Genomic DNA, 27935 nt, shown 5'->3' with positions numbered 1-27935 from the left:
AGAAAAAGATAAGTTTAAAAGTTTGAATGTTCTCGTTTAAACACTCTTAAGCAAATTTCTATGTGCTACATTTTGCAGATTCACTCTGCCTCTGAACAAATAAGGCTATAGAATCATGAGTCCAGGCAGTTCTGTTCTGTTCTGTGTATATTGAGTTACATTAGTCTTGTACTGTAGACTACAAGCCTTGATTAGTATAAATATGTCCACTGGCTTCTTGAAAAAGAAAATGACCTCAGCTTTTAGTAGTTTGTTCTAGTCAGAAGTATTTATCTTGTATTGACACAGTTATGGTAAGCTGACCATAGAATGCTAGACAAAGAATATCAAAGTATTTGAGTTTTAGTAGCACTATTCAGGGGGAGGGGGAGCAGGTACATTAACCACGCCTTATAATTTAGGATATCATGTGAACACAACAGTTGGAGTTCAATTATTTTCAAAGTCAACTTTGCACATTCAGGTACTTTGGAATAAGCCACTGAATGCTGTAAGTAGCTCTGGGAATGCTAAACTGATCTTGAAATAGATGCAGGAAAAAATTTGTGAGCGTATTGTTTCACAGTGCTTAATATTAAAACTTCTGGTTCCTTTATATACAGAAAGATATCTTTAAATGGTGATTCTTAGTATGAAAGTTTCAGGGGTGGATGGCAGTAGAATCTCTCATTGAAATTACTTCTGCTGGAAATGAGCACATCATTTAATATATTCCTTTGATTCCATGTGCATCCTGCAGTGTAAATGAGTCAGAATGGATCAGGAAGGTGGGGGTGACTTCCAGAAAAACCCTAACTTCCAGTGGAGAAACTACAAGCTCATTGTTGATCCTATGCTTAAGGATGGCCCACACAAGATCTACCGCTATGATGGAGTGCATTTCAGCACTAACGTAAGTGGACAGTATTAGATTTTATTTTTTATTTTTTTACTAAATTGTAAAGCATGTGAGTCATTCCTACTGAGCATGGATGGTCTAATGTTTGGTAATATCTTTAGGTCCTCTTTAATATCTTTTCCAGATTCTTTGTATTGCTTCTCCTGTTTTCTTCATGCACTGTATTTTGCTGACATTTTAGTTTCCTTTCCGTCTCTTACATGAGAACAGATCCAGTGCAGTGTGACACAAATCTTTGGATGAGTCAGCTCTGTACTGATCCTTGTCCAGCTTTTTCATGACTACCACAATCTCCCCATTCCATACTGCTCTTTTTCTATGTGTGTCATTATACATTTAGATTATGTAACTAACACAAGAACTTGAATACTTTCCATAGTTTTCAAAAAGGCCGTTGCCAAAAATTCTGTTATTTCCTTCTGTCATATTGAGGTTGGCTTTTAGGAACATCATCTACTCTCCACCACTTGCCAATTTTTATAATATTTTTTACTATCTAGCATGCACTAGATTTCTGCTGTGAAACTTGGCTAGTTGACCTGGTGTGTTGTCTCTGATAAAGAGACCTGTGGTTGATGGTCTAGGAATCCAAAAAAGGTGGTAATTTTAGTGAGGAGGAAGGTAGGAGTTGACTGGATTTAGGGAGTGCCTAGGCTAGTGATGGCAAACCTATGACATGCAGGGCTCTCTCTGTGGATATGCACGTGGCCAGCCGCTCTCTTTCAGGTTCTGTCGCACGCTTCCGCACTGGGCAGCTGGTCTTCGCTCATGTTTGCAGCGGAATCCAGAAGAGAGAATCTGACTGCATACGTGCTGTCACTAGCTGCACTTTCAGGTTCCGTCACAAGCATGCGCAAAGATGGCCAGTGAGCATGTGTGCGACAGAATCTGGAAGAGAGCAGCTGGCCGTGTGCGCATGCGTACCGGCCAGCTGCTCTCTTCTGGGTTTCAGTGGTCCGGTGCACACACCACTGCTCCTGTGTTGGCATTCGGTGCTAAAAAGGTTAGCCATCACTGATCTAGGCTTTTGCTTAAATCTGATAGTAGCCAGTGTTTTTCTTAACATGCTCAAGCATTTAACTTCACCAAAATCAGTAGGAGTTTAACTTACTTTCTTTTTCTAACACTTGTTGATTATAGGCTTTTCTGTGTAGACTAAGAAGGCAAAAATTCCAAGAATATTTCTTAGAAAGTTAGTTTCTATGTATTTTAACATTATGAAAAGTGCATTATGATTAAGGCTTATGAAAGAGTGCTGGTATATAATAATGGAAGCACAAGGTTCCTGGTAGTTTCCAAGCCTGTTTATTCATAGCAAATGGAGAAGTTCAGGACAAATATATTTTCCTTTCTAATTCAAGCAAAGGACAGCCCCTGAGTTCCATAAATAAGATTTTCTGTTAGTTTTTAAAGCCCCAATCAATTCTTAATAGAATCATAAAAGAAAAATAGCTTCCTTTGAAAATAGAAATGGGAACAGGTCTTAAAGCACTGTGAAAATTACAGTTCATGTTTCTTAGTTGTTAATCATACTTACATATTTTCTCTTTTCCATACTAAGCCATCCATGATATAATTATTTGTTGATGCTTAACATTGTCTTCTTCAGCATGCTGTTCTTTTAATTTCCTGAAAAGGAAATATTTTGAAATCCCACTGAAATATAAAACATATTCCACTGTAATCTGTATCAAATTGAGGTATGCAAATTTTTCAGTCAAAATATTAGCATCATAAAACATTTAAATACCTGAATGCCAATGACATAGTACTACAAATTTCCCATTATTAAAATAAACAGTTCAGGTTGTGAAATAAAGACTAGAACAGACTACTTTAAGGTCGGTATGGTTTGTTCTGAAATATATAGTGTATCCTATACAGGATTGGAATGTTTTGTCTGTTACTTGATTTGTGGAAAAAGTGCCATTGAGAAGAATCCAGAAATAAATTTATGGCTTATGCCAAACATTGGAAGTGTTTTAACCCTGAAGCGCAAAACCCTTCTAAAAAGCAACAGATTATCTTGTACTCAGCATGGGACATTTCACAAATTGTGATTGAAACATTTTTTACACCCCTAGAATTGGAACACTACTTTCTTTTTTCTAAATTTACTTTCTTCTAATATACCATGCTTGAAGTTTGATAGAAGTCATTTTCTAATAATTCAATTTTAGATGGTTGTCTGATTTTGCTTCAGTGTATTTTTTAATACTATTCTACTGGATTAGACAATTAGATAATGTGAATATAGTCATGTAAATCACATGCATTTTTAATTTTTCTTAAATTCATAATGCCAGTTTTAGTATAGCACAAACAAAACCAAAAGAACTCAAAAAATTCTGCATTCTATAATTAAGAGGGATTTCAAGCTGCTATCTCCTTGAAATAAGATGTTACTTGAAGCGGAATGAATCTTCTCTATTATTCACTTTTTTTCTTTCCGTACAGGAAAGCCTGTGAGGTTTTTCTTTATTAAACATTTGTTTGCTTGGGCAGCAAACAAGCAGCAGAACTAATAGTGACAAAATAATTTCAAAGACATTGAGAACCTGGAAAGAAAATTATTTTTAAATATTTTGTCAAGTTTAATGCCTTATATATTTGACATTTGTGAATCCATATATAGGTAGTACTTGACTTACGACCACAATTGTGAACCAAGCTTCCCAATTTACTAAGTGATAGGGTCATTAAATGAGTCATGACTGTATGACTTTTTTTTTGCTGCAAATGATATTTATTGATGTGTTGCCCATTTCAGAATAATATTAATCTGGATAGTGTATAATAGTTAGGTTTATGTTTTAATTGCTTAATGACTTTAAAGTTTTATCTGTAATTCTGTTTTTATTGCACACATCCTAGAGTCAGATTTGTGAAATGGGCAACTATATTAATTTGATAAAAATCAAGATGTACTTAATGCCATTTAGTCAATAAGGCTTTTGATTCACCACTGCTTTCTAATCTTTTCTCAGGATTCAGGTCACACTCCTGTAAAAGCATTGCAGGATCCGAGACACAGGAAATGGTCCAAAACCAGAGATCTTTCTCTTCCAGTCCCAAAGTTTAAGGTAAGCTATACTTACTTTGTTATAGATCATTTTTCTCCAGTTCTTTTAAAGTTTCCAGAACCATTAGCACAACCCCAAGTATTACACCTGCATTTCTTTGAAATGCATTCTGGGATTTCCTTTCATTTCTAAAGATTTCCTCAGGATAAAGAAGAATGTTGATAGGGAAACTGAGCCCTGTTAGCTTAAACAGTAAGCATATACAATACAATACAATACAATACAATACAATACAATACAATACCAGAGTTGGAAGGATCCTTGGAGGTCTCCTAGTCCAACCCCCTGCCTAGGCAGGAAACCCTACACCATTTCAGACAAATGGCTATCCAATTTCTTCTTTAAAACTTCCAGGGTTGGAGCATTCACAACTTCTTGAGGCAAGCTGTTCCACTGATTAATTGTTCTGACTGTCAGGAAATTTCTCCTCAGTTCTAAGTTGCTTCTCTCCTTGATTAGTTTCCACCATAAATATCTACCTCCATTGGCATTGATGCTGAAAAATAAGGTAGTATGCAAGAAGATTGCTACAGAGCTTTTATAAAACTAAAATTCTCAAAACTGAGCAAGAACAGCAATAGTGGCTCCCAAGAGGATAAACCATGTTGTTGCATTTTGTTAGACTTTCTGTATTTCTTTTGGATACATTTTGGTGGAATATCAATGGATAATAAATGTGTGCTTCAACTGTAAAAAATAAAAAAGAAGAGAGTTTTTCAAAGAAGTACAGGATAGCTTCAGAAGCTGTAAATAAAGGATATCTAAAGTGTATGGGTGTATATAAAAGTGTCCATTTTAATTTTGGAAATTACTGTCAGGTAAATGGTAGTAAATTGTACTTGAAATAATATGATCAGGAATTTAAATGGAGATATATCTGTTTGATCTACTTCAAGGGCCAGACATCTGGACTCAGCCGACCAAAGTTTAGTCCTGCAGCATTTTCAGCATTCTTTAAAAACTTTTCCCACCTGCCAGTTGAATATTTTCTTATTTATTGGCATTTAATGTAAGTGGAGGTTGCTTTTAGCTTCCTTATCCCATCTTTCCTTCTGCAGCTAGATGAGTACTATGTGGGCCAGATCCCTCTGAAGGAGGTGACTTTCGCCCGGCTCAATGATAACATCAAGGAAACCTTTCTGTGTGAGATGTGCAAAAAGTATGGCGACATTGAGGAGATTGAAATTCTGTATAATCCAAAGAATGGTAAGCACCTGGGCCTGGCCAAGGTGCTCTTCACTAGCACAAGGGGGGCGAAGGAGACAGTCAAGAACCTGCATAATACTTCAGTCATGGGCAACATCATCCATGCCCAGCTTGACATCAAAGGTAATGACCTTCCTTTAGTCGCTTTCCTAATTTAGTATCACACCCACCCACCCTCCCTCATTTTGAATGGCACCTGCTTCCTATAAACTGTTGGGGGTTTTTTTGTTTTTATAGGTCAACAACGTATGAAATATTATGAACTGATTGTAAATGGCTCTTTCACACCCCAGACTGTCCCAACTGGAAGCAAAATGCTGAATGAGAAGTTCTCAGCTGATTTGGTAACTTTAGAAACTTATTTGAATCTGCTAGATTAGTTTAGGTGCCCCTTTTTCTTCACAAGATCTTCCCTGTAGGTTTTCTTCTCTATTTAAGACTTACTCTAAGAAAATTTCTTACTAACTTCTGTTTTCTTGATACAATTAGGATACTGCTCCCTCCCACTGCTGAACTGCATTCATTGCCTACCTGCAACTCTCCTGTGTCCTATAGGTAGTAGCTGATGCCTTGCTTTAGGCTTATCTCAGTCTTCGATTTTGCCATGTGTGCATTTTGGTAAATGAAGTAGCTGAGCTAAGAAAATGTTAGGTGTCATCTAAAATAGATGCTTATCTATTAGGCAGAATGGTGTGAACTACTTGGCTTTGCATTGCACATGAACTTTAGCTCTGGGCAAGAAGTGATATCAAGTGATTGTCAACATTATTCTTTTTACAGTCAGAGTCTCGAAGACACCATTCGGCCAATTCATTGTACCCGAGCAATGCAATGCCTACAACGCCTGGCAACGGCACCCCTTGTTCTCAGGACACTCCGTACTCCAGTGGCCGACAAGACACACCTTCTTCCTATGGCCAGTACACACCACAGTCCCAGGGGACTCCATATACCCCTCGGGGAGGAACCCCATATTCACAGGATTCTGCTTACTCTAGCAGGTAAGGGTTTCTCTTCTCCTCCCACCCTCCACTTGAGACAAGATTTGGGGAAATTGTCTTAAGTAATATATGAACTTTTCAGAGCCAGTTCATTGGGGGCAGAAGAGATGCGCAGATGTTCATGGAACTGCTTCTTTCTTTTCTTCTCCAAGGCAAGGGACCCCAGGCTACTCAAACTACCAGCCAGAGCCAACATCATACAAATCCTCTCGGCATGAAAACAGCTTTTCAGACTCGTTCTTCCGTCGGCACTATGCTCCAGCCTCATCCTCTTCTTCATCTTCTTCCGCTCACTACCGCAGTAATGACCATCATTACCCCCCTTACAGTCAGCAGTTTAGTGGTGGTGGCGGAGGTGGCAGCAGCAGCTGTGTGTCCACCACCAGTGGTAGCCGATATCAGCGCCTCTCATCCACAGGGCGATCTTCCTCCTCTTCCTCTCATCGCTCTCATCCAAGGGACGACTCTGGCTTCCATTCCCGACACAGAGAACGTTCTCAACGGGAAGATCCTACTCTTTCGTCCACTGTCACCACCACTACTCCTTCCACCTGTGTTGTCACTGCAGCTTCCTCCTCATCTGTGACAACGGCATCAGAAAGCATTCAGTTCCAGAACAGTCATGGCTTTGCCCAGCAGAGTGTGGAACACTTCCCAGCACCCAGTGTGATCTACCCATCCTACACAGCCACCCCAGAGTCCTTCTCTGTGCCTGCAGAACCCCACGCTGTGGATCAGGATTACCGGCTGCTCCCCACGGCAGAAACGTTTGCAGCCAACTCCCTGCCTCCTACAGAATTTCTTGCTCAGGAAACTAAAGACAACATTAGTCCAGCAGTGACCGTAGCTCCAGTGATTGATGACCGATCCCATTCTCCTGCTGTGCAGACCTCACCAGCCCGGTCTGGTTCCCCTGCCCCTGAGACTACCAATGAGAGCGTACCCTTTGCTCAGCACAGCAGTTTGGACTCCCGCATCGAAATGCTCCTGAAGGAACAGCGGTCCAAGTTTTCTTTTCTCAATTCAGACACCGAAGAGGAAGAGGAAGAGGAAGAGAAAGGTGGGACCAAGGGAACAGAGCCACATGGCCCGTGCACTCCACCACCACCTCTTCCAGTCAGCTTTGAAGATGTGGTGCCAGCCATGGATGTGGCAGCAAGGGACGAATCCCCGAAGGCTAATGGGCAAGACAGAGTAAGTTTTCAAGGTTTGGAATCTACTTTTTGTCTTGTTTAATGGAATTAATATGAGTGGTTCTCTATTGGCAATCTCTGAACAAGCAACCTTCTGGAGCAGAACAGCACCATTCACACAGAAGAATGTTTCAGAAGTTTGCTAAAGTACAAGTGTTTTTTTTTTAAGGATCTAGGATAAAATCCCTAAATGGGCCTGAAAAAATAGTATGTTTAGTGGCCAGAGAACATTAGGACAATAAAATGTAGCCGCTAGAGAATAGTTTTATTCTGCAATTTTGAACACAAGCCCACTAGATCATAATATGCATAGGTGCACTTTTCCCCTGTCTGTGTGCACTATAAACTTTAGTTTTAAGTGTATATAATGTAAATTATTTTAATAGTATGTCAGCTTAATTTGCATGCTTATCAGATAGTATTTTATTGATCTTACAGATAATCAGTTCTTGGAAACTACCATATTTTTCAGACTATAAGATTCACTGGAATATAAGATGCACCAAGATTTCGAAGAGGAAAACAAGAAAAAAAAAGTTTTTGCCCTCCCCAGGAGCACTCTACAGGCTTCCCAAACCATCCGTTTTTGCAAAAAACTGGCCCATTTTTTGCAAAATTGGCTGCACGGGGCAGGGTTTTTTTGGGGGGCAAAAATGGATGTGTTCAGTGTATAAGATGCACCAATATTTTCACCCTTTTAGGGAGGAAAAAAGTGTGTCATACAGAAAAGTATGGTAAATGGGTTTTTTAACCAGGAAATGTTTAGAACTAGAAATCAGACTAGTAACCTTTCTGTAATCAAGCATTTTAAAGTTTGACTCATGTGGCTCAGTTTTTCTTAATTTTTAAGCTGAGAATATTAGTAGCTTTATTAGATTGGGCAGGTGAGGAGAATGCAGGAATGGGAAACTCATGTTTTGCGAACTGCAAGTGGGAGTTGATTGAACTGCCTTCAGGTGAATAGATTAGCTGCCTAATTCATTCACTTTATCACTTTCTTTGCTGTTCTTTTCCTTCTGATTCTTAATCAGGCATCTCAGCAGTCTTCAGGAGAAGACATGGAAATTTCCGAAGATGAAGCCGAAGTCGAGCCTCCAACTCCTGTGGCAGGGGTCTCTGACCCACATTTTTCTGTTATGCCATCAGTTCTGGGTCACATGCAGTTGGGGGTGTCCTCCTTTACTTCCCACCATCATCCAGAACCACCACCCTCTTATCCAATCCAGCCTCTCATGTCTGTCTCCCTCCCTCACCTGGCGGGTAAAACCCATTCACTTTCTAACTTTGGCCAAGTCGGTCCCCGGCTTGGTCATCGCCTGTCCGATTTCAGAGGACGAGCAAATGTGGTGGGTGGAGGCCGCGGTGCTCCCCACATCTATGACTTTGTCAACTCCATGGAGCTCATGAACCGGCTTGGCAACCAGTGGGGTGGGATGCCCATGTCTTTCCAGATGCAAACCCAGATGCTGAGCCGCCTTCAGCAGCTGCGTCAAAGCAAAGGCCAGTATGAGGACCCTTTCTCCTATCACCGGGACGCGGCTTCTTTCTGTGGTCGTCCTCTGTACGGTGCTGGGTACTTACTGGAGCAGGACGGTCACCACTTCCAGCGAGACCAGCTTTTCATGCAGCAGCCATCAGCAGTTGGGACCTCAGAGCAGCAGCAGCAGCCGCAGCAACAACAACAACAACATTCCTCGGAGCAGCCGCCTTTCCCCCCTTCACAGAGGCTGCTTGATTTCCGGACAGCTCCATGGGGATATCAGGAAGAGCTGGCTCCGCTTCCACCACTTCCTGAAGATCCACACGCCTCTGTAGTGGACAGTGTCCTTGCAACCCTCATGCAGGAAATGAAGAACATTATGCAGCGAGACCTCAATCGTAAGATGGTTGAGAATGTGGCTTTCAACACCTTTGACAAGTGGTGGGAATGCAAAGAGGAAAAAGCCAAGGTGATTTTGGTTTGCCACCCATCTGAGTCAAATTGGAAGGAAATGGGAGATAGGTTATTTGTGAACAGGTAGTCTTTGACTTACAACAGTTAATTTAGTGATGGTTGCAGGGTCCCGGAGTCACGTGATCCCTGTTTGTAACATTCTGACAAGCAAAGTCAAGGGGGAAGCGAGGGTCACTTAACAACTGCGTTACTAATTTAAGAACAGTGATTCACTTAACAAATGTCGTGAGAAAAGTCATAAAATGGAACAAAGTGACTTAACATATTTCTCACGTAACATAAATTTTGGGCTCAATTGTGGTCATAAGTTGAGGATTACCTGTATTGTTTATTTGAGTAGTTTAGCAATATTTGGCCTGGGGGGGCGCGGTGAGGGAGAGAGAAAGTTTAATAAAATAATTCTCAGACTGTAGTTTTGTAGGCCAGCTTACTACTTTGGAAGACTCTTCTGTTGTGTACTGTCCTTTCTTCCCCGCATCCAGAATTTTACTTTCTTCCACTGTGCCCCTAATGATTGCTGCCATCTTATTGCCTTTAGCCTTTCCAGAACACTGTTAAACAGCTAGTGAAGGAAGAGGAGAAGGACAAAACCAAACTGAAAGATCCTGCCCTTCTGTCTCTAGTGGATTGGGCCAAGAGTGGTGGGACTGGTGGCCTGGAGAGCTTTGGCTTTGGGACTGGCTTTCGAGGAGTCCTTGGGCTCCCCTCCTTCAAGGTAAGGCTTAAGATACAGAAGGATCTTGACAAACTTGAACATTGGGCACTATCTAATAAAATGAAATTCAATCATGAAAAGAGTAAGGTTCTACATTCAGGCAAGAAAAACAAAATGCACAGATACAGTATAAGTGGTACCTTCCTCAATAGTAGTAACTATGAGACGGATCTTGGAGTCCTAGTGGACAACCATTTAAATATGAGCCAGGAGTGCTCAGCAGCTTCCAAAAAAAGCCAACCCAGTTCTAGGCTGCATAAACAGAGGGATAGAATCAAGATCACGTGAAGTGTTAATACCACTTTATAATGCCTTGGTAAGGCCACACTTGGAATACTGCATTCAGTTTTGGTCACCACGATGTAGAAAAGATGTGGAGACTCTAGAAAGAGTGCAGAGCAGAGCAACAAAGATGATTAGGGGACTGGAGACTAAAACATATGAAGAATAGTTGCAGGAACTGGGTATGTCTAGTTTAATGAAAAAAGGACTAGGGGGAGACATGATAGGAGTGTTCCAATATCTCAGGGGCTGTCACAAAGAAGAGGGAGTCAAACTATTTTCCAAAGCACCTGAGTGCAAGAGAAAAATGGGTGGAAACTAACAAAGGAGAGAAGCAACCTAGAACGAAGGAGAAATTTCCTGACAGTTGTAACAATTTATCAGCGGAACAACTTGCCTCCAGAAGTTTCTAAATGCTCCAACACTGGAAGTTTTTAAGAAGAGGTTGGATAACTTTGAAGTGGTGTAGGACTACCTGCCCAAGGAGGGGGTTGGACTGGAATACCTCCAAGGTCCCTTCCAGCTGCCATTCCATTCAATTCTAAAGGCCAGGGTATCCTCTGGGTTATCCTTCCTGTTCAGGAAGCTGTACAGAGTGTGACTCATATTTTGGTGGGGGGGCAGATGATTTAGTTTGCCATCTGGCACATGGTGTTCTCCTCAGGAAACTCACTGTTTCCTTTTGCCACAGGTGAAAAGGAAAGAACCCTCTGAAATTTCAGAGTGCAGCGAAGTGAAGCAGCCTCGCCCTTCTACTCCTGCTGAAGAGGATGAGGAAGGTACGTTGCCTCACTTCCAGGTTGTATACTCTTTATACTCTCTAAGCTTTTATAATCGTCAAGAAGATGAGCCACAGCGGTGCAGTAACATGGACAATACCTGATAGGAATCCTTTGGTGAGGAACTTAGAAACATCTATTGAGCCATGGTGGTGCAGTGGTTAGAGTGCAGTACTGCAGGCTACTTCTGCTGGTCACCGGCTGCCAGCAGTTTGGCAGATCGAATCTGACTAGGCTCAAGGTTGACTCAGACTTCCATCCTTCCGAGGTGGGTAAAATGAAGACCCAGATTGTTGGGGGCAATAGGCTGACTCTGTAAACTGCTTAGAGGGGGATGTAAAGCACAATATATAAGTCTTAAGTGCTATTACTATTTTTTTATTTTCTTACAAAGCATCGGTATCTTTTGTGTTAGCCAGGAAAGTTCCCATGATCTGAATAAAAACCAAGTTGTCCCTTCTTTCTGGCTTACAGTCTGAATAGATGTGATGCAGAACTGGATAAGAAAAAAATGAAACCAACATAGGTTTGGCCAGCCGTGATGGAAATGGGCTGCCCAGGGAGGTTTAGAGAATAGAATGCTGATGTTGCTTTTTCCTCACTGGGCCGTTGGTCTCATTGTCTTGGGAGAGGATGAGCCTACGTGGCTGCAGCAGGAAAGGGAGATGTAGTTCCTTGGTGTCCCTTGCTTCTTTCTTCATTTTCCCTCTCTATTCCACTTTGCAGATAAAAAATCCTTACAGATACCCAAGACATCCAAGAGGGACGATGAAAGGAACAAAGGTCCAGGAAAGCGGCGAAAACTTTTTTGTCTGGACAGTGAAGGAGAGGAGGCATCTGAGGACTCCTCCTCAGAGAAGGTGAGAAGAAACTAACATTGTTTGAGCTGCTCCTGCCAGCATTATGCTCATGTACTATTGATAGTTTTTGGTCTTCCATGTAGAGTTGGTTCCCACCACAAATTAGATTGGAGGCAGTTTGAATGTGCATGTGTTACAGAAGGCTTACCTTCTGTAACACATTCACATTGTTTACCTTTGTGTGCTTGGTCAGATGGCAGGTTGATTACCAGGATAACTTTTAACTCTGAAAAAGCCTCCCAAAGGAAACGGTTCCCCTGCAGAATTCAGAATAATTTTGTAAGCCTTAAATGTTGTTGAGATAAATCTACTGCTCTGTGATTTGGGACTTCTAACCAGACTTTGTTGTGGATGCATTTTGGGGATGAGGGAAAAATGGGCTTGTCATTATGGAACTTTTTATCATCATCTCCCTAGGAGGAAGAGGAAGGGCGACGTGAAGATGAACATCGTGCCAGAGGACGCAGCAGAAAGAGGGAACAATCTGAAGGTATTTTTCAGTTAATAATTAATTGATGAGACCTCATTAGCTGGCATACATGGTGTCATGCCATTATTTACATCATCATACTAATCGTAATAATAGTTTATTGATACCTGTGGAGGTTAAAGCTGGGTTTAAACTGAAGCTGTTTGTCTTATTTTGTTGTTGGGGTTGTTGTTTTTTTGGGGGGGGGGGTTATTGTATGCTGTCTGGGGAGTTGCAGTGGGTAGCTAGGTAAATTCTTTAAACAAATCATTTCAAATGCTTAGAAATGTGTTTAATACAGCTTTTAATGAATTCATTTCTTCCAAATGTACACTCATCACCTCCACCACTCCAAGATTATCATTATCAGAGCATTTCTCTATCCCATAGGTCAGCAGGACATTGGCATTTGGCAGGGTTACTAATATAAATATTCCTATGTGCTGCTTACTGCTTAAACTGATTAAAACCCCAAACTGAACATAGTGTAAAGTTTTCAGTTTGGGTCTTATTTATTTTCCTATAAGTGCATAAAAGAAAATACTTCCCAGGTATTTTTCAGTTCAGAAGGAAGGACAATGAATTATATGTGTCTAAAATCCAGCCTTCCTCTTTCGTCAGTTTTCTCACATCGAAATATATTGTTTTCATTTGAAACAACAACAGTAATAATAATAATGGAATCCTGAGAAAGCTAAATTCTTTACCCGTCATCATGCAACATGGAAAACCTTTTATTTTATTCATTCTTTATTAATTCATTCATTGAATTTTATTCATTCTTTATCCTTGGCACAGATCGTGATAGCGATGGTTCGTCCAAGTATTCACCTTACGAGGAGTCTGATGAGGACAGTGACAGCACCTCTGATTCCGAAAGCAGCTCTTCTTCCTCATCCTCCTTGTCGTCTTCATCATCATCTGATGAGGATGAGGTTGAAAGCATGGAGGAAATAGGGGATTCTGCCCCAGATATCCATCCATCGGAGTCATTGGGACGCATGGAAGAGAGAATATGGCCAGCAACAGACGTTGAGATGGGCAAGAAGAAGTCAGAGGCAGCTCTGCTTCAAGGTGAGATGCTGAGCTCCGAGTTTACCTAGGAAAAGCCCTATTGGCCCTTCCAGAATGAAGGTTGAGGAATGGGGAGGACAGCAGCTGCATCTTATCACAATTCCTGTGCTTTGAAGCTAGGAGTAATCTGCCCTGTTTGCAGCCACTAATTCAAAAACAACCTCAGGGCTTTGTACACATGTACGCTGTCCCTAGATGACTTAATTCTGTATTGCGGTTTTTGTTGCCATTTTTCTGCCGATAACACTCAGTTCTATCTTTCTGTACCAGAAAACATTTCTAAATGTTTTTCTGATACTGCCTCAGAACTGATATGTCCCAAGATTAATCCATTTTAACCTTGGCCTCTTTGTATGAGCTTTCATTGCCCATTGACAATGACATTATCTACCTTATTGATCAGAGATAAAGCCTTAATGTCATCTTTGACACCTGCCTTCAGTTTGTCACCAAATCATGTGGGATCTTTTTTTTTTTTTTTACATTCCTACAGAAATTGTCCTGCCTCTCTTTCCCCTCACCATCACGATAGTTCCACCTGGAGCCCTCACAGTTTAAGGTTCTTTCGACAGGCTTTAATAAAAGCTGGCCGTGTGGAATGTTAGATTAAAAATCAGACTATTTAATAATAAATTATCATGAGTAGGAATAGGGAGAAGGCTTGGAAATGATGATATTAAGGGAAATGCAAAACATTCCAAATTAAATGTGGAATGTTTCGTACAGGTAGTCCTCGACTCTCAGTTCGTTTAGTGGCCTAAGTTACAATGGCACTGAAAAGTGGCTTAAGACTGTTTTCCACACTAACACCGTTGTAGCATCCCCATGGTCATGCAATCAAAATTTGGATGTTTAACAATTGACTCATATTTATGACGGTTGCCATGTCCTGGGGTCATGTGATAACCTTTTGCAACCTTCTAACGAACAAACTCAATGGGGAAGCCAGATTCATTTAACAACCGTGTTACTAATTTGAGAACTGCAGCAATTCACTTAACAACTGTGGCAGGAAAGGTTGTAAAATTGGTCATAACTCATTTAACAAGTGTCTTGCTTAGCAACATAAATTTTGGGTTCAGTTGTGGTCATAAGTCGAGGACTATCTGCATTTGAAGCACCAAATGGTCATGCTCAGAATGGCTAATTTTTTGTGTGTGCAAACTAGCTGCTTTGACTGTGAAATCAATTATTTTAACCATGAAGGTGGAGGTTCATTCTCTGAGCTTGTGGGTTGCTTTCCGAACATTTCATTACCAGGCTAGACAACATCTTCAGCAGAGTTTAGGGGATGTCAGTGTCCCCCATTTCCCTGTTTTAACCATATTAGAAGTGTTTGATCTCAAAACAGGTCTGAATTGCTGGAATGTTGTGCACACCCATCATGGCATTGATACGATTTTGCATTAAAGCCTTCCCCATGAGACGCTATGATTGCTTTGATTGCCAAAACAGGGATTACAGTAGGTCATTGCAATCATATTTAAGGGGAAAAATCTGGATTATTTTGGATAATTTGGAACTGGTGGTTGTGCCTCAGGTTTCTTCAGAGGATCCATTTGGTTGTTTCCTTGGCTGCCTATGGTATTCTGCAATGTAATGGAACGTGGGGAAAACTGGGAAGAGATGCTGTACAATCATACAAGAGAGGGACGAGACCCCAGTGGCTTAACAGTCAAGAAAAGAAACGTAGAAAAGGCCCACTTTCATAAATAGAAAGAATAGAGTAACAAACTTGGAAGGGACGTTGGAGGTCTTCTAGTCCAACCCCCTCCTTAGGCAGGAAACCTTCCAGTTTTGGAGCATTCATAACTGCTAGAGGCAAGTTGTTCTAGTTCTAAGTGGCTTCTCTCCTTGCTTAGTTTCCACCCGTTGTGTCTTGTCCTGCCCTCAGGTGCTTTGGAGGATAGCTTGACTTCCTCTTCTTTGTGGCAGCCTCAGATATTGGAACACTGCTATCATGTCTCCTGTAGTCCTTCTTTTCATCAGACTAGACATACACAGTTCCAGCAACCATTCTTTATATGTTTTAGCCTTCAATCCCCTAAATCAAGAGCTAAACGTGGCATCGGGGAGTTTTCTACGTTCAGGCTTGCAAAATTCTCTTAAATGTAGCCAATAAGATAGATTTAGTTCATCTAGTTGTGTTGTCTGTCTGGTTTACCCGGGAGGGCTGACAGACACCAATTCAAAAGCATCATCCTGCCCTGCTTCTTCAATGCTCAGCTACAAATGTTACTAATCTAATATTAAGATCTGCATTTAAATAAATAGAGCAAATCAAGAATCCATAGATAAAGACATTGTTTTTCTTTTTGTCCCTTCATTGCTGAAAATAAAAAACGTTTTTACATCTTTATACCTAGCCCTAAAAGGACTCGTTAAATCACTAACATAAAATTTATCTTCCTCATATAGGCCATGTTGCTGAGGAGAAGCCTACTTTACCTCAGAATGATATTTTGCTAGTCCCAGCAACAGAGGAGAAAGGTGTTTGGGCAGCCCCAGAAGAGCGAACACGGCAAGAAGAACGGCCTTTCTCGCCCATCCCACTTCTGCCACCACCCAAGAAGCGCAGGAAAACGGTGTCCTTCTCAGCTCCTGGTGAGGATGAAGGGACCTTGGAGAAGCCCCTGGAATTGGCATCCTTGAGTCTCCTAGCCCCACCGCCCCCACCACCTCCTCCTCCTCCTGTCCCCACAGAAGAAGCACAATCTCCATTAGTTCCTGTGGAACCCATGCTACCACCCCAAGTGTCCTTAACCTCAGATGCCCCAGTTCCAGTTATCTGCCCCCTGCCTCCCACGGCCTCCCCGGTAAAGCTAGTGGCTCCTCCGAGCCGCAGGCGGGAGCCTCCAAAAGCCAGTCAAAGGACAATCAGCAACCTGCCAGCAGACCACGCTTCTCTTGTGAAATGTTGGTCGGAGGATATGCCAACCGGTCGGTCCCGAAACCGTTCTCGTTCCCGAAGCTCAGAACATTTGAGGGTACCACAACCCCCAGAGGAAGATAGACTGCTCATACGCGAACAGATGGGGGCTTCCTCACTACTGGAACTGGCGAATCAGCCTGACCTGGCCGTATTGGCAGACGTGGCTCTCAAGATGCCCACTGCTGCAGGCAGAGAGGACTTGGAGGAGACCTCAGATGAATCTCAGGAGCCGAAGCGTTTGCTTCTGCCGCCCGTGTTGTCCCTTGAAGTCAGCAGCATCTTCATGGAGCATAACTACGCCATGGCAGTGCGTGCAGCACCAGTGACTGTCTCCCGGAAACACGATGAGGCAACACTGCTTGGTTCTGCTGACCTGTTGCAGATGGACATATATAATGAGCACATTGGTGAGGTTCTGGAGGCTCCTGAGGAGATCGTGGCAGATGCCAATGAAGTCAGAACTGAATCTGAAGTGGGCGATTTTGTAGCACTGGCACCTCCACCTCCCCAATCTCTTGAAAAGCCTAAGGTAACTGCTGTCCCAGAGCAGCAGCCGCCACAGAAGAAACCTCCACATGGCCTAAAGGAGGAGGCCATAAAGGATCCAGGAGCATTACTTTTTGGCCCAGAGAGTCTGTTCCCTTCTGAGAGTGAGGAGGAGGAGGAAGAGGAAGAGGATGACGAGAGCCTTGACAGCAGTGACGAAGGGGAGATTCGTAGGAGATCTCTGCGCTCTCATTCGCATAAGCACACCCCTGCCCAGCCCCCACTTCCGTCCCCAGTCTATGAGACACGCAGTGAATTTGAACAGATGACAATCTTGTATGACATCTGGAATTCAGGGCTAGATTTTGAAGACATGAAATACTTGAGGCTGATGTATGAGCGCTTGCTGCATGAGGACAATAGTACAGACTGGTTGAATGACACTCATTGGGTCCAGCATACCAATATCCTTCCTCAAATATATGTTAGATTTGTGGGTAGGCTCTGGCTCTCCTGAACTTGTTTTGAAAGGATAGCAAACCTGCAGCTTCCCAGGTGTCTCTGCTACAGTTTTCAGTGTTCTTTAGCACAGGCCAGGCTGGGAATTGTAGTTCAGCATCTGTACACCTTCTCTATCCCACTTTGGCACTTTTTTATCATACCATCAGCAGAAATTTCTGGGTATTATATTTTGTTGAGTTCTCCTGGGAATCCTCTTGCACATTCTAGTCCTCTTCCTTCCTTTCCTTCAAAGATTTGCAATTCTCTAGGTAGAAGGAATGACTGTTAACCAGAGGTGGTATTCAGGTGGTGATCCGGTAGCGGAAATTTTGAGTAATTCAGAGAGCCGGCAAATACCACCTCTGGCTGCCCCCCCGCCCCCTCTATTCGCTGTCTCCCGAGTCCCTGCTGGAGTCCCTGCTGATTGGCTGGGTCTTCTTTTGTTGGCCTGCACAGGAGAATGGAGATGGAAAGCAGGTTAGGGGGGTGGGGAGAAAGAGGATTTTACAATAACTTTCTCCAGGAGTGGGGAGGGAATGGGGATTTTGCAGTATCCTTTCCCTGGAGTGGGGAGGGAATGGGGATTTTGCAGTATCCTTTCTGTGGGGTGGGGAGGGAATGGGGATTTTCCCGTATCCTTTCTCTGGAGTGGGGAGGGAATGGGGATTTTGCAGTATCCTTCTCCCAGGAGTTTGGGGGGGGGGATTGGTGGTTGGATTGTGCTTGATGGCAAATATTGAAACCTGGATTACCTCTTACTATTGTGCTAGATTCAAAAGTTTTGGCTAAAACAAATTGCAGAAGATACACATTCTTATTTAGCAGCTGGCTGAATTAGTGACTCTTTCCCCATTATGACTGTGATGATAAAGTAACTTTATGGCTAATCCTTGCATTTAAGACCTTCATGGGTTTGTAAAACAAAGGATCAGCTGAAGTAATATCACAAGCACAGTCATAGTTTCACTTTGACTGCTTCACTTAACCAAGTGGTCCCAATTGTGGTTCTTAAATGGGGTCTTGCCTGTATTAAAAAAAACATAAAAATCAAAGATTTCAAGATTTCAGTTTTGTGTATTCAGCTTTAATGCTGCTTAATTAGAGTTAAAAACAGTAAGATGCACAATGGGGAGGCTCTTTTCTTTTTGTGATTATTTACATATAAAGCTATAACTTCTGGAGGGCAAGGGGAATGACTGTTTTCTCCTCCCTTCCTGTTGGTCCAAGTCCTTTAAAGAAGGAGAGTCTCATGAGCAGGAAGTATTTGTAGCAATACTTCCTGCTCATATTTGTCTTCCAGTAGATAAGATGTGTAGCTCAGAGATGAACTATGAAGTTTTTGGTGCTCTCTGAGGTTGATAGTTTGTAGGCATTTCACTACTTAACTAGGTAACGTCAACAGCTCTGTATGATGTTTCTCCTTGACTCCCCTGCCTCCACTCACAAATATTGCAAATCCCAAACGGAAGAGGAAATCATCTGACCTGCGGGAACATCAAACAGGTTGTGCCCGTAGTGAGGGCTACTACCACATCAGTAAGAAGGAGAAGGACAAATACCTTGACATGTGCCCAGTCACGGTGCAGCAGTTGGACCCCACTGATACCCAGGTTTGGCCCTTGTTCTTGTGGTGTGCTCATCTCTTAAACATGTTCTGTGCAGCACTGATTCCAGAATAGCTGATGGAATCATTGAAATGTCATGAGCAGGCCCTTCACACATTATAAAGACTAGGACTGGCTGTAAACCACAAGTGAAAAATTCTGCACCACGATAATTCTTAAACCTTGCGCGAGAGAAGCGTTCACCATCATTTTCACTTCGTGGTGTAATTGGGTTTTTCTTAAATCTCTGAAATTTTCTACTGCTACATTTTGTAATCATTGACAAGTGAGGTTAAAAGATGCTGAAGATCCACCACCAGCAACTTGGGAATGTTTCTCAGCATAGGTTTTACAAGACATAGCTTAAAATTGTTTAGTCATTTTCCTTTATTAATAAAGATTGGAAATGTTTTTAAAACTGAAAATCCAATAGCAGAAAGCAGAAGAATGGGAAAACAAGTGCCATTTATGTGAAGTGGAAATGTTGAGTGTGCATTCATTTTATATCATATTATTGCTCCAATTAATTAACCTAGTAACTATGGAAGGAACAACCTTTGTTATTTTACTAATGGTTCGTGTAGATGTCAGCCATACCATGATTTAGAAGTAGTTACGGTTCATTTATGATATTTAGGTTTATTTATTTATAGATTTTTAAGTATTTAGATTTATTTATTTATTTATTTATTTACTTATTTGCTTACAAGTTATCATTTTATAGGCATATAAGTTATCAATGTATTGTGGACTTCAGCTCCCAGAATTCCCCAGATAGATGCCCTGGGGAATTCTGGGAGTTAACATTCCCACCACTTAAAGTTGCCAAGATAAAGATCACTGTCAGAGAGAAACCCTGTCTACCTTAAGGCATTGTCATCTTGCCAAGGATGGATACATCCATAATTCAGATAATGAGGATTTTTCTTTTTCCTGACCTCTTCCTTTACATTCATTATTTCTAACAAGCTTGTCGTGTCTTCCCAGGGCACCAACCGTATCTTGTCAGAACGACGATCTGAACAAAGGCGTCTGCTGAGTGCCATCGGCACCTCTGCCATCCTCGACAGTGACCTTCTGAAACTTAACCAGCTGAAGGTACTAAAGCGATTTTATTAAGCAATTGGGGAAAAAATGGAAGAGGAGATGTCAGCTAGGGTTGGGAGCATTGTGGATGGAAAAAATTGGGACAGTAAACTTTGGTTTAATGATATTTCCTTATGATGTTTTCTATCATTGAGCCTAGGACATATTAAAGCATTTTTTTAATTTAAGCAGGCGAACAGCGATGGTACTGTAAATTAAATTACTCCCTTTCCCCTTTTCATTTATTTTAGGTATTTTATTTTATAATTGGCCAAAATTGAAGACACATTTACTTTTTGGTACAACTTCCCTTCAAAATTTTAAGGACTGATCATCCTGTATTTTTTAAAAATGATAAAACCATTATAAACACCTATGAAGATTCTCAGTCGTCCAGGTTATGGTTGTCCCAAAAGTGCTTCCTTTAAAGAGGCAACTGGACTTTCTAGTTTTTCTTTGAAGACATTTCGCTTCTCATCCAAGAAGCTTCTTCAGCTCTGAAAAAGGAGCTGAAGAAGTTTCTTGTATGAGAAGCGAAATGTCTTTTAAAAAAAAACCCCAGGAAGTCCAGTTGCCTCTTGAAAAAAAGCACCTTTGGAACGTAATAAAATCCAGTTTATATGTTGGGGGTTTTTTTTGTGTATACAAGGCAGTTTCTCTCAGGCAGCAGAATAAAGAACTTGCACTCCATTCCTGGGGTTTCCCTCTTCCTTATATTTCTCTGCAGTTCCGGAAAAAGAAACTTAGGTTTGGACGGAGTCGAATTCATGAGTGGGGCCTGTTTGCAATGGAGCCAATTGCTGCTGATGAAATGGTCATTGAATATGTGGGGCAAAATATCCGCCAGGTAAGCAAGTAAAAGCAGGCCGATCTCTGTAAAGTAACACCACTACTGTTTTTAAATCCCTTCATCAGTCCTGTCAGATGTCGGTGGAAACAACATATTGGAGAATTTTAATAACAAGTAATTTACATTAAGACCAAAATTATTACTGTAATTTAATGTGTGCTTTTTTTAAATACATTTATTTAATTTAATTTTGAAGAAAAGGCAGTTATAATGCTTGGAACATTAATATCTGAACATCTGCAATTAATATTGATAGAATACCCGTATTCTTTTTTATTTTGTTCTCTTTTATCTGCATTTAATACTCTAAAGCCCCTATGTAAGATAATATTAAGAACGATTATATAAATATCACCAGATTAAAATAACACAGTGTGCTAAACCTAAAAGATGGAACACTAGATCAGTGTTTCTCAACCTTGGCCACTTGAAGATGTCTGGACTTCAAGAAGTCCAGACATCTTCAAGTGGCCAAGGTTGAGAAACACTGCACTAGATAATTAACATGGTTAGATTGAATAACATATGCTAGTCCTCTATCAACATTCTATCGTCATACTTTTAGTTTTTACAAATGTCACTCATTTAGGCTGTTTTCTAGTTTTAATAGCACTATTGTACTTTTTGTTATTTTTCATCATATTTTCTGATTAGTAGATAATAGCCATATCTAAAAGTTTTGCAAACAGGGCCTTTTTCTTTTTCAGTCCAGTTAGATAGTAGAGAACTGGCAATGATATGCAGAGCAGTTTTTCATGATTTAATCTTCATATTTTTCAAAAGTTCCTACTTTTGTTAATGTCTCTTCCATTTCTTACTTGAATTGTAGACGTGCTTAGCTTATTTAAAACTTTAGGTCATCTTAATTCAGTTTTTAATATGAAAAATCAGACACTCAGCATTCAGCAATTTGCTGCTGAATGTTGGTACTTATGTATTTGTGGGCTGATTCGAGTTCCCCATCCACGGAATAGTCAAAATTGTGATTCCAGCCTCAATCCATAGCTTTTATTTTCTTCAAGCTACAAAGCAGTGGTGAAATTCAATTTTTTTACTACCAGTTCTGTGGGCGTGGTGTAGCTTGGTGGGCGTGGCAGGGGAAGGATACTGCAAAATCTCCATTCCCACCCCACTCTGGGGCCAGCCAGAGGTGGCATTTGCTGGTTCTCTGAACTACTCAAAATTTACACTACTGGTTCTCCAGATCCTGTCAGGACCTGCTATAAAGTTAAGGAAGTCCCAAGTCTTTTCCTATATATGAGTCCTTTAATATATATATATATAGTCCTTTAATATATATATATATTCAAACTATATATATATATATATATATATATATATATATATATATATATATATATATATATATATATATATATATATATATATAGTTTGAATATATATATATTTTAAAGGACTATATATATATATATTAAAGGATTATATATTAAATATATATATATATATATATATATATATATATATATATATATATATATATATATATATATATATATATATATATATATATATATATATATATATATATTTGAGAGGAACTTGACCTGAGTTTGATCACCTAAGGCAGTGGTTCTCAACCTTCCCAATGCTGCAACCGTTTAATACAGTTCCTCATGTTGTGATCCCCAACCATAAAATTGGTGTCTCGGTTCCTAAGACCATCGAAAATATGTGTTTTCCGATGGTCTTAGGCGACCCCTGGGGTCCCGACCCACAGGTTGAGAACCACTGACCTAAGGCTTTTAAGTGTTGGTCTGTGGGAGAGGCACATGCAGCTAATTGGCACTAGAGGGCACTGTGAAGTCTGCATTGAACAGCCATGCTTTCTCAATGCTGAGAGCTTGTTTGTGGGGTGGATTGAACAAATGCCAGCTGATTTTGCATCCACCTGAATAAAAGCATGGAAAGTGCTAGTTGGAAGACTGCACAGTTTGCAGTTTGCACAGTCTCATGACTCCCCCCCCCCTTCCCCCAAGAGAGGAGGTTTCACTTCTATTCTGAGTCTCTGCTATGCTCATTCCTTTTCAAAGATGGTGGCTGATATGCGTGAGAAGAGGTACGCCCAGGAAGGTATCGGGAGCAGCTATCTTTTCCGTGTGGACCATGACACAATCATTGATGCTACCAAGTGTGGCAATCTTGCTCGTTTCATCAATCATTGCTGCACGGTGAGTTATATGGGGATGGTTTGTTGCAATTCTTGCTGCTGTCCATACTGTGCTACGTTTAGCTTGTGGCTGCATGAGACAGAAAAGATTTCTTCAACAGACTTACCATTTAATATATTGGCACTCCTTAGAATAGGACAGCCTATTCTGCTCTCTGCCTAATAGCATTTGAAATCTTGCCAGGATCAGGACTCTAGATGTCTATCTGCACCATCAATGAATATTGGTGTAAGGGAAAGGGAAAGAGCCCTCCTGAACTCATTCACAGAATGCTGATCAATCGGGAATGTACGTTTCCCTTGCCACTTCCCTTGTTCCCAGCATCTTTTTGTTTCAGTCCCAAGTGGCCCTTGGGTTCCTGTTCCTTTCTAATACAATGGCAGTTGCAGAATGGAGTTTGAAAGGTGGCCTTCTGCTTTCTTTAAGAGCCTCTTCACTTAGGTCTGTCTTTCCTTTGTTTAGCCCAACTGCTATGCCAAAGTCATCACGATAGAGTCCCAGAAGAAGATCGTTATCTACTCCAAGCAGCCTATCGGCATCAATGAGGAAATTACATATGACTACAAGTTCCCAATTGAAGAGAACAAGATTCCCTGCTTATGTGGCACAGAGAACTGTCGGGGGACCCTGAATTGAAACAGAAGCCTGGCATTCCTATTTATTTTGTTTGCTCACCCCATTTTTCACCAGTAGTTTAGCATCTCTTCCCACAGGGCTGCTGTGGGAAAGTTCTCAGTCGCCTTAAGACCCATCTGGAATCTTTTAGAAGTTTTCCATTTGCCTCTCCTCGGGTTCCTAATCAGTGAGAAATTTCCTTTTCTTCCAATTGCCTCTTTTACACTGGTGTTTCTGTCATTTTTGACCCAACTCCAAAACAGGTAGCACCTATTAAACACCTCTCCCTCCTTGTATTAAGAACAGCTTTAATCTTAATTGCCTACACATCAGTTCTGCTTTTAAGCTTGGCAAAAAAGTTTGAGTCTCCTGTTCATTGAAGGGTACACTAAACAAAATTGATTCCCTTCGGTTTAAGGATTTTCAGGTCAGTTAATAAAGCGTTAGGAATTGCAGGGTCCAAAGAAAACCCCATGAACAATTTTAGACCATTCAATGTTCAATGTTCTTGAAGGTCGTAATGGTACACATAGCTAAGAGTTAATGAATCCTTGAAATTTTATAGTTGAGTTTTTTAAACCATTGGATTCTTTTATAAGACATTCTACGTTTATTGAGATGTATATGAGAACAGTTCTGGAAGCAAATTCTTTCCTAAGTGGACTTGTTCTGATTTTCAGAGTTTTCCCTGAACCCTTGCTAGATATAGCCAAGATTGCCCAGGGATTATCACTTCCCGGTCCCATTTAGCTATATTTTTTACCATGTGCAAAGATTTGAAACTTTTCTGGCTTCAGATGATTTATTCCTAATTCCACCTGCCATTTATTCTTCCAACCACACACTTAAGGTTACAATAGCAAAGATTCTGAAAAGTAATTGTATGGTGCCATCCAGATTGAACCTCCCTTTTCTTGTGTCTGCCTTGCAATAGGTATTAAGAAGGAGGGGGAAAAATCCAGAACCCACATAATTAAGGAAGCTGTTTCTTTCTTACAGTTACAACCTCAATCATCTGGCTCATAGCATAAACTAAGACCTTACCCTAACCCCCCTCCTTCCATTTATTTTTTTCTTAGGAGAAGAAAGTTGTGTATATATATCTAGTCCAGATGGATTGGCTGTTTCTTGTAGAAACACATGTTTACCTGTATGTAAATATTTTATTTTTGTTGTCCACTTCATACTGAAAAGAGAGCTGTAAATATGTTTCATTGTATTCCTTCTCCTGTTTTTATCTATATTTGCATTGTGCCACCTTTCTCTTTTAATGCAACATGGGATTTTTTTATTTCTTTTCTTATCCTGGAGAAAATGGAGTATTGAAGCTCAGCAATGCGTATTTCATTAACCACTTACAATGGAGTCCATTAAAACAAAAGACTTCAGGCACATCAAGCTGTTTTAGCAGGGTTTATTGTTTCTAATATGTCTTCTCACCATTCTGGTTGTTTTTTGTGTATGCTTCTGAACTGCTGTACTGAGATGGCTAAACAAGCTAATCCCATTTCTGGGATAAGCATTACCTAATAACACCCACTAGATTGTGTTGGTTTGTCAGCTCTCCACAGCCTGTTTTTTGCCCATCCCAATAACCTGATAGCAGAGATGATCCTGTTTCGGTAGTAAGAATAGGAACTGTAAACTAGATTTTAAAGTGTTTCCCATTGATCTTTTCTTCCTGAAAATGGCTCCTTCCTCATATTGTTATTATTCAGTGAATATGTTCAGAACATGGTTTTAATTAAAATTTTTGTCAATGTTTGAAAGCTAATGAAGGAGATAGTTAAATGGCATCTTCTCACCGCATTATATGCTGGTCAGTGTTTTATGCTGAAGGTGTCTTTCATTTTGGTGGAAGTCTGCTCCAGTTTAGTTTGGGCCTTGGAGAAGAAACTTCTGCATTTGGGGATCTTTTTAAATCTGGTTCTTTCGCATAATACTTTAGATAAATAGCGTACACCTCCCCGAAAAGATTGTTTGGGGTCCTAATTTTCTTCTAATGGTCTTAACCAGCTAAAGAAGTGTGAGGAAGCCCATTGTCTTGCTTTATAGGCTGCACCAAGCTTAAAGAGACCAAAGGAAATTTTCAGGGGGGCTGAGGTTTGAATTTGCAGTGGAAGCCTTGCATAGACTTGCCAAACTCAGCTGGATAACTTTTTGCTTCTCATGTCATGTGGTTTTGTTGTCTGCATTTCCCCACTTGGAATGTTCCTAAATATTGAAAATAAGGAAGCTGCGGTCACCCATTTTAGCAAGGAGAAGTGGAAAGGCTAAATCACCTGAGAAAAAAGTATGGTTGAGTGTGGAGAAGTGGTGTAAACATTCACACAAATATGTAGCTTCATAATTGTCTTGGTCCTAAACCACCAATCTCTTTAGGTCCTGTTTTGCTGCTGAGGGCTGACTCTGATATCACATTCTGTTTTGTTTTAACTATATCCTTCCAGATATTTGTGTCTGGGTGATTCTGCAGCTGCTTTCTGGCTGGCCCTGAGACTTGACCGTAGAAACAATTCCAACTATTTCCCCCTTTTCTATTTCTTACTTTCCAAATGTGATTTTCCTCTGCTCAGATGGCTGCGCACTTGTACTAGGGGACAAACATGTAACATAGATGACTAAATTGTGAATTAAAGCAGTTATAGTTGGAATCATCCATTCCATCTAGCCTATCCTTTAAGTCTCTGTGTGAAGTGGCAAAATTTTGTCTTTGTTCTGAGATGCTTTTCTTTGGGGTTTTGTTATAAATACCAATCCTTGGGCCAGTTGGTTTTGAACATCATCGTGTAAAATCTCTCAAGGAATTAAGAGTTTTCAAATTCCTCCTGAATTGTGCAGTTATTATATAAAGCCTTGATAGCTTTTGCTTGAAACTATGACAAGATAATATCAGTTAAATGTTACTGGGTTAATTCCAAAAAAGCTGCCTCGCACACATTCCTTTAGGGTTTAAAAAATTTAGCTGCACAATTTTCCTAAATTGAGACGTTTCTTAAAAGCTGACTAAATTGCACCAAATTGTTATGATACATCAAACTTCTGCTTTTTATCAGATTTAAATATTTTCCTCTGAAACTTTTTCATCAAAGAACCACAGAATATTGAATTCCTGTGTTTTGGAAAAAAGTGACCTTTTAAAAAGAATCTGCCTCCTATTTTAGACTTGCAGGTAAAATCCTACTAGGGCTAGTCAGAGGATTACTGGGAAAAATTATTTGCATCAGCAAGAATATGCTAAAGAATTTTGCTCAGTGGGTTTTATTGCAATATTTCATCAGTTTTAGTTTATTTTATTTTTTTAATTTAAATAGTGATGCAATAGTCATGCAAAAAAAAAGTAATAATAATCCACACTGTTTTTCTGCATATATGCTAGCCTGAGTGTTCCAGATGCTCAATTTATTTACACATGGTGGCTAGTTTTCTAATTGATCATGTACTTACAATAGCCATCATATGTTCAAGAGATGTCATCCTTCACTTGCCTCCCAGTTAATTACATATGTGCCTTTTTATGTTAGTGGGAAGTTACTCTCACCTGTTCATTGTGAAAAGTAGATATTTTGGTTCCAGTGTGTGTGTCCCTTCTTGCCAAAATCTACATTGTCTCAACTGAGCTACACAATCACCTCTACAGTGGTAATTTCCTGCATCCATGTTAGCCACATACCTCCTGCTAGAATGGATGAGATAGTTTTAAATTTTAAATAAAGCAATGAAACCTGTGTAAATTATATGTGTTAATAAATCCCTGGATTTGGCTCTCCCTTTCTCTCTCTCTCTTTCTTTCTCTCTCTTTCTTTCTCTCTCTCTCTCTCTCTCTCTCTCTCTCTCTTGCTTGCTTGCTTTCTTGCTTTCTTTCTTTTCTCTCTCTCTCTCTCCTTTCTCCTTTTTTCCCTCTCTCTTTCCTAACTCCTTACAAACTTGTAAAGCTCAATGTTTTATTACTCATTTTCTTTATATGTGGGATTTTTTTCCCTGTGTACATATATGTAAAAAGAAAACAAGAAAAAAATAGATAATACAAAAAAAATTTATACCAGAGAGGATTAAGCTATTTAATCTTCTCTAGCAGCAAAGGCAGCTTGCCTGGGGTTTTGTGTTTTAACACAACTGATGGAAATGTATGGACATGGATGGATAGATTTCCCCCTC

General features: G+C 40.5%; 1 protein-coding gene across 1 annotated transcript in view; it reads left to right on the top strand.

The window, feature by feature from the left end:
• The window catches only part of SETD1A (SET domain containing 1A, histone lysine methyltransferase), a 29607-nt gene extending 2000 nt beyond the window's left edge, over nt 1-27607 (top strand). Inside the window, exons 2-19 of the mRNA XM_087714102.1 lie at nt 740-892; nt 3886-3981; nt 5040-5310; nt 5425-5531; nt 5968-6188; nt 6341-7382; nt 8413-9330; nt 9874-10050; nt 11024-11111; nt 11838-11971; nt 12389-12461; nt 13239-13514; nt 15933-17396; nt 18874-19043; nt 20025-20135; nt 20851-20970; nt 23025-23162; nt 23625-27607. Of these exons, the coding sequence (XP_087570228.1) occupies nt 755-892; nt 3886-3981; nt 5040-5310; nt 5425-5531; nt 5968-6188; nt 6341-7382; nt 8413-9330; nt 9874-10050; nt 11024-11111; nt 11838-11971; nt 12389-12461; nt 13239-13514; nt 15933-17396; nt 18874-19043; nt 20025-20135; nt 20851-20970; nt 23025-23162; nt 23625-23798 (5718 nt within the window). The 5' untranslated portion in view covers nt 740-754 and the 3' untranslated portion in view covers nt 23799-27607. The remainder of the gene's footprint in view (nt 1-739; nt 893-3885; nt 3982-5039; nt 5311-5424; nt 5532-5967; nt 6189-6340; nt 7383-8412; nt 9331-9873; nt 10051-11023; nt 11112-11837; nt 11972-12388; nt 12462-13238; nt 13515-15932; nt 17397-18873; nt 19044-20024; nt 20136-20850; nt 20971-23024; nt 23163-23624) is intronic.
• Nucleotides 27608-27935: the final 328 nt, after the last annotated feature.

This window comes from Thamnophis sirtalis, unplaced genomic scaffold, assembly GCF_051295495.1.
Source record: "Thamnophis sirtalis isolate CommonGarterSnake01/CBP01778 unplaced genomic scaffold, rThaSir2_p1.2 scaffold_4, whole genome shotgun sequence".
In the NCBI taxonomy this organism is placed as follows: domain Eukaryota; kingdom Metazoa; phylum Chordata; class Lepidosauria; order Squamata; family Natricidae; genus Thamnophis; species Thamnophis sirtalis.
This window is presented reverse-complemented; position numbering and strand designations above follow the sequence as displayed.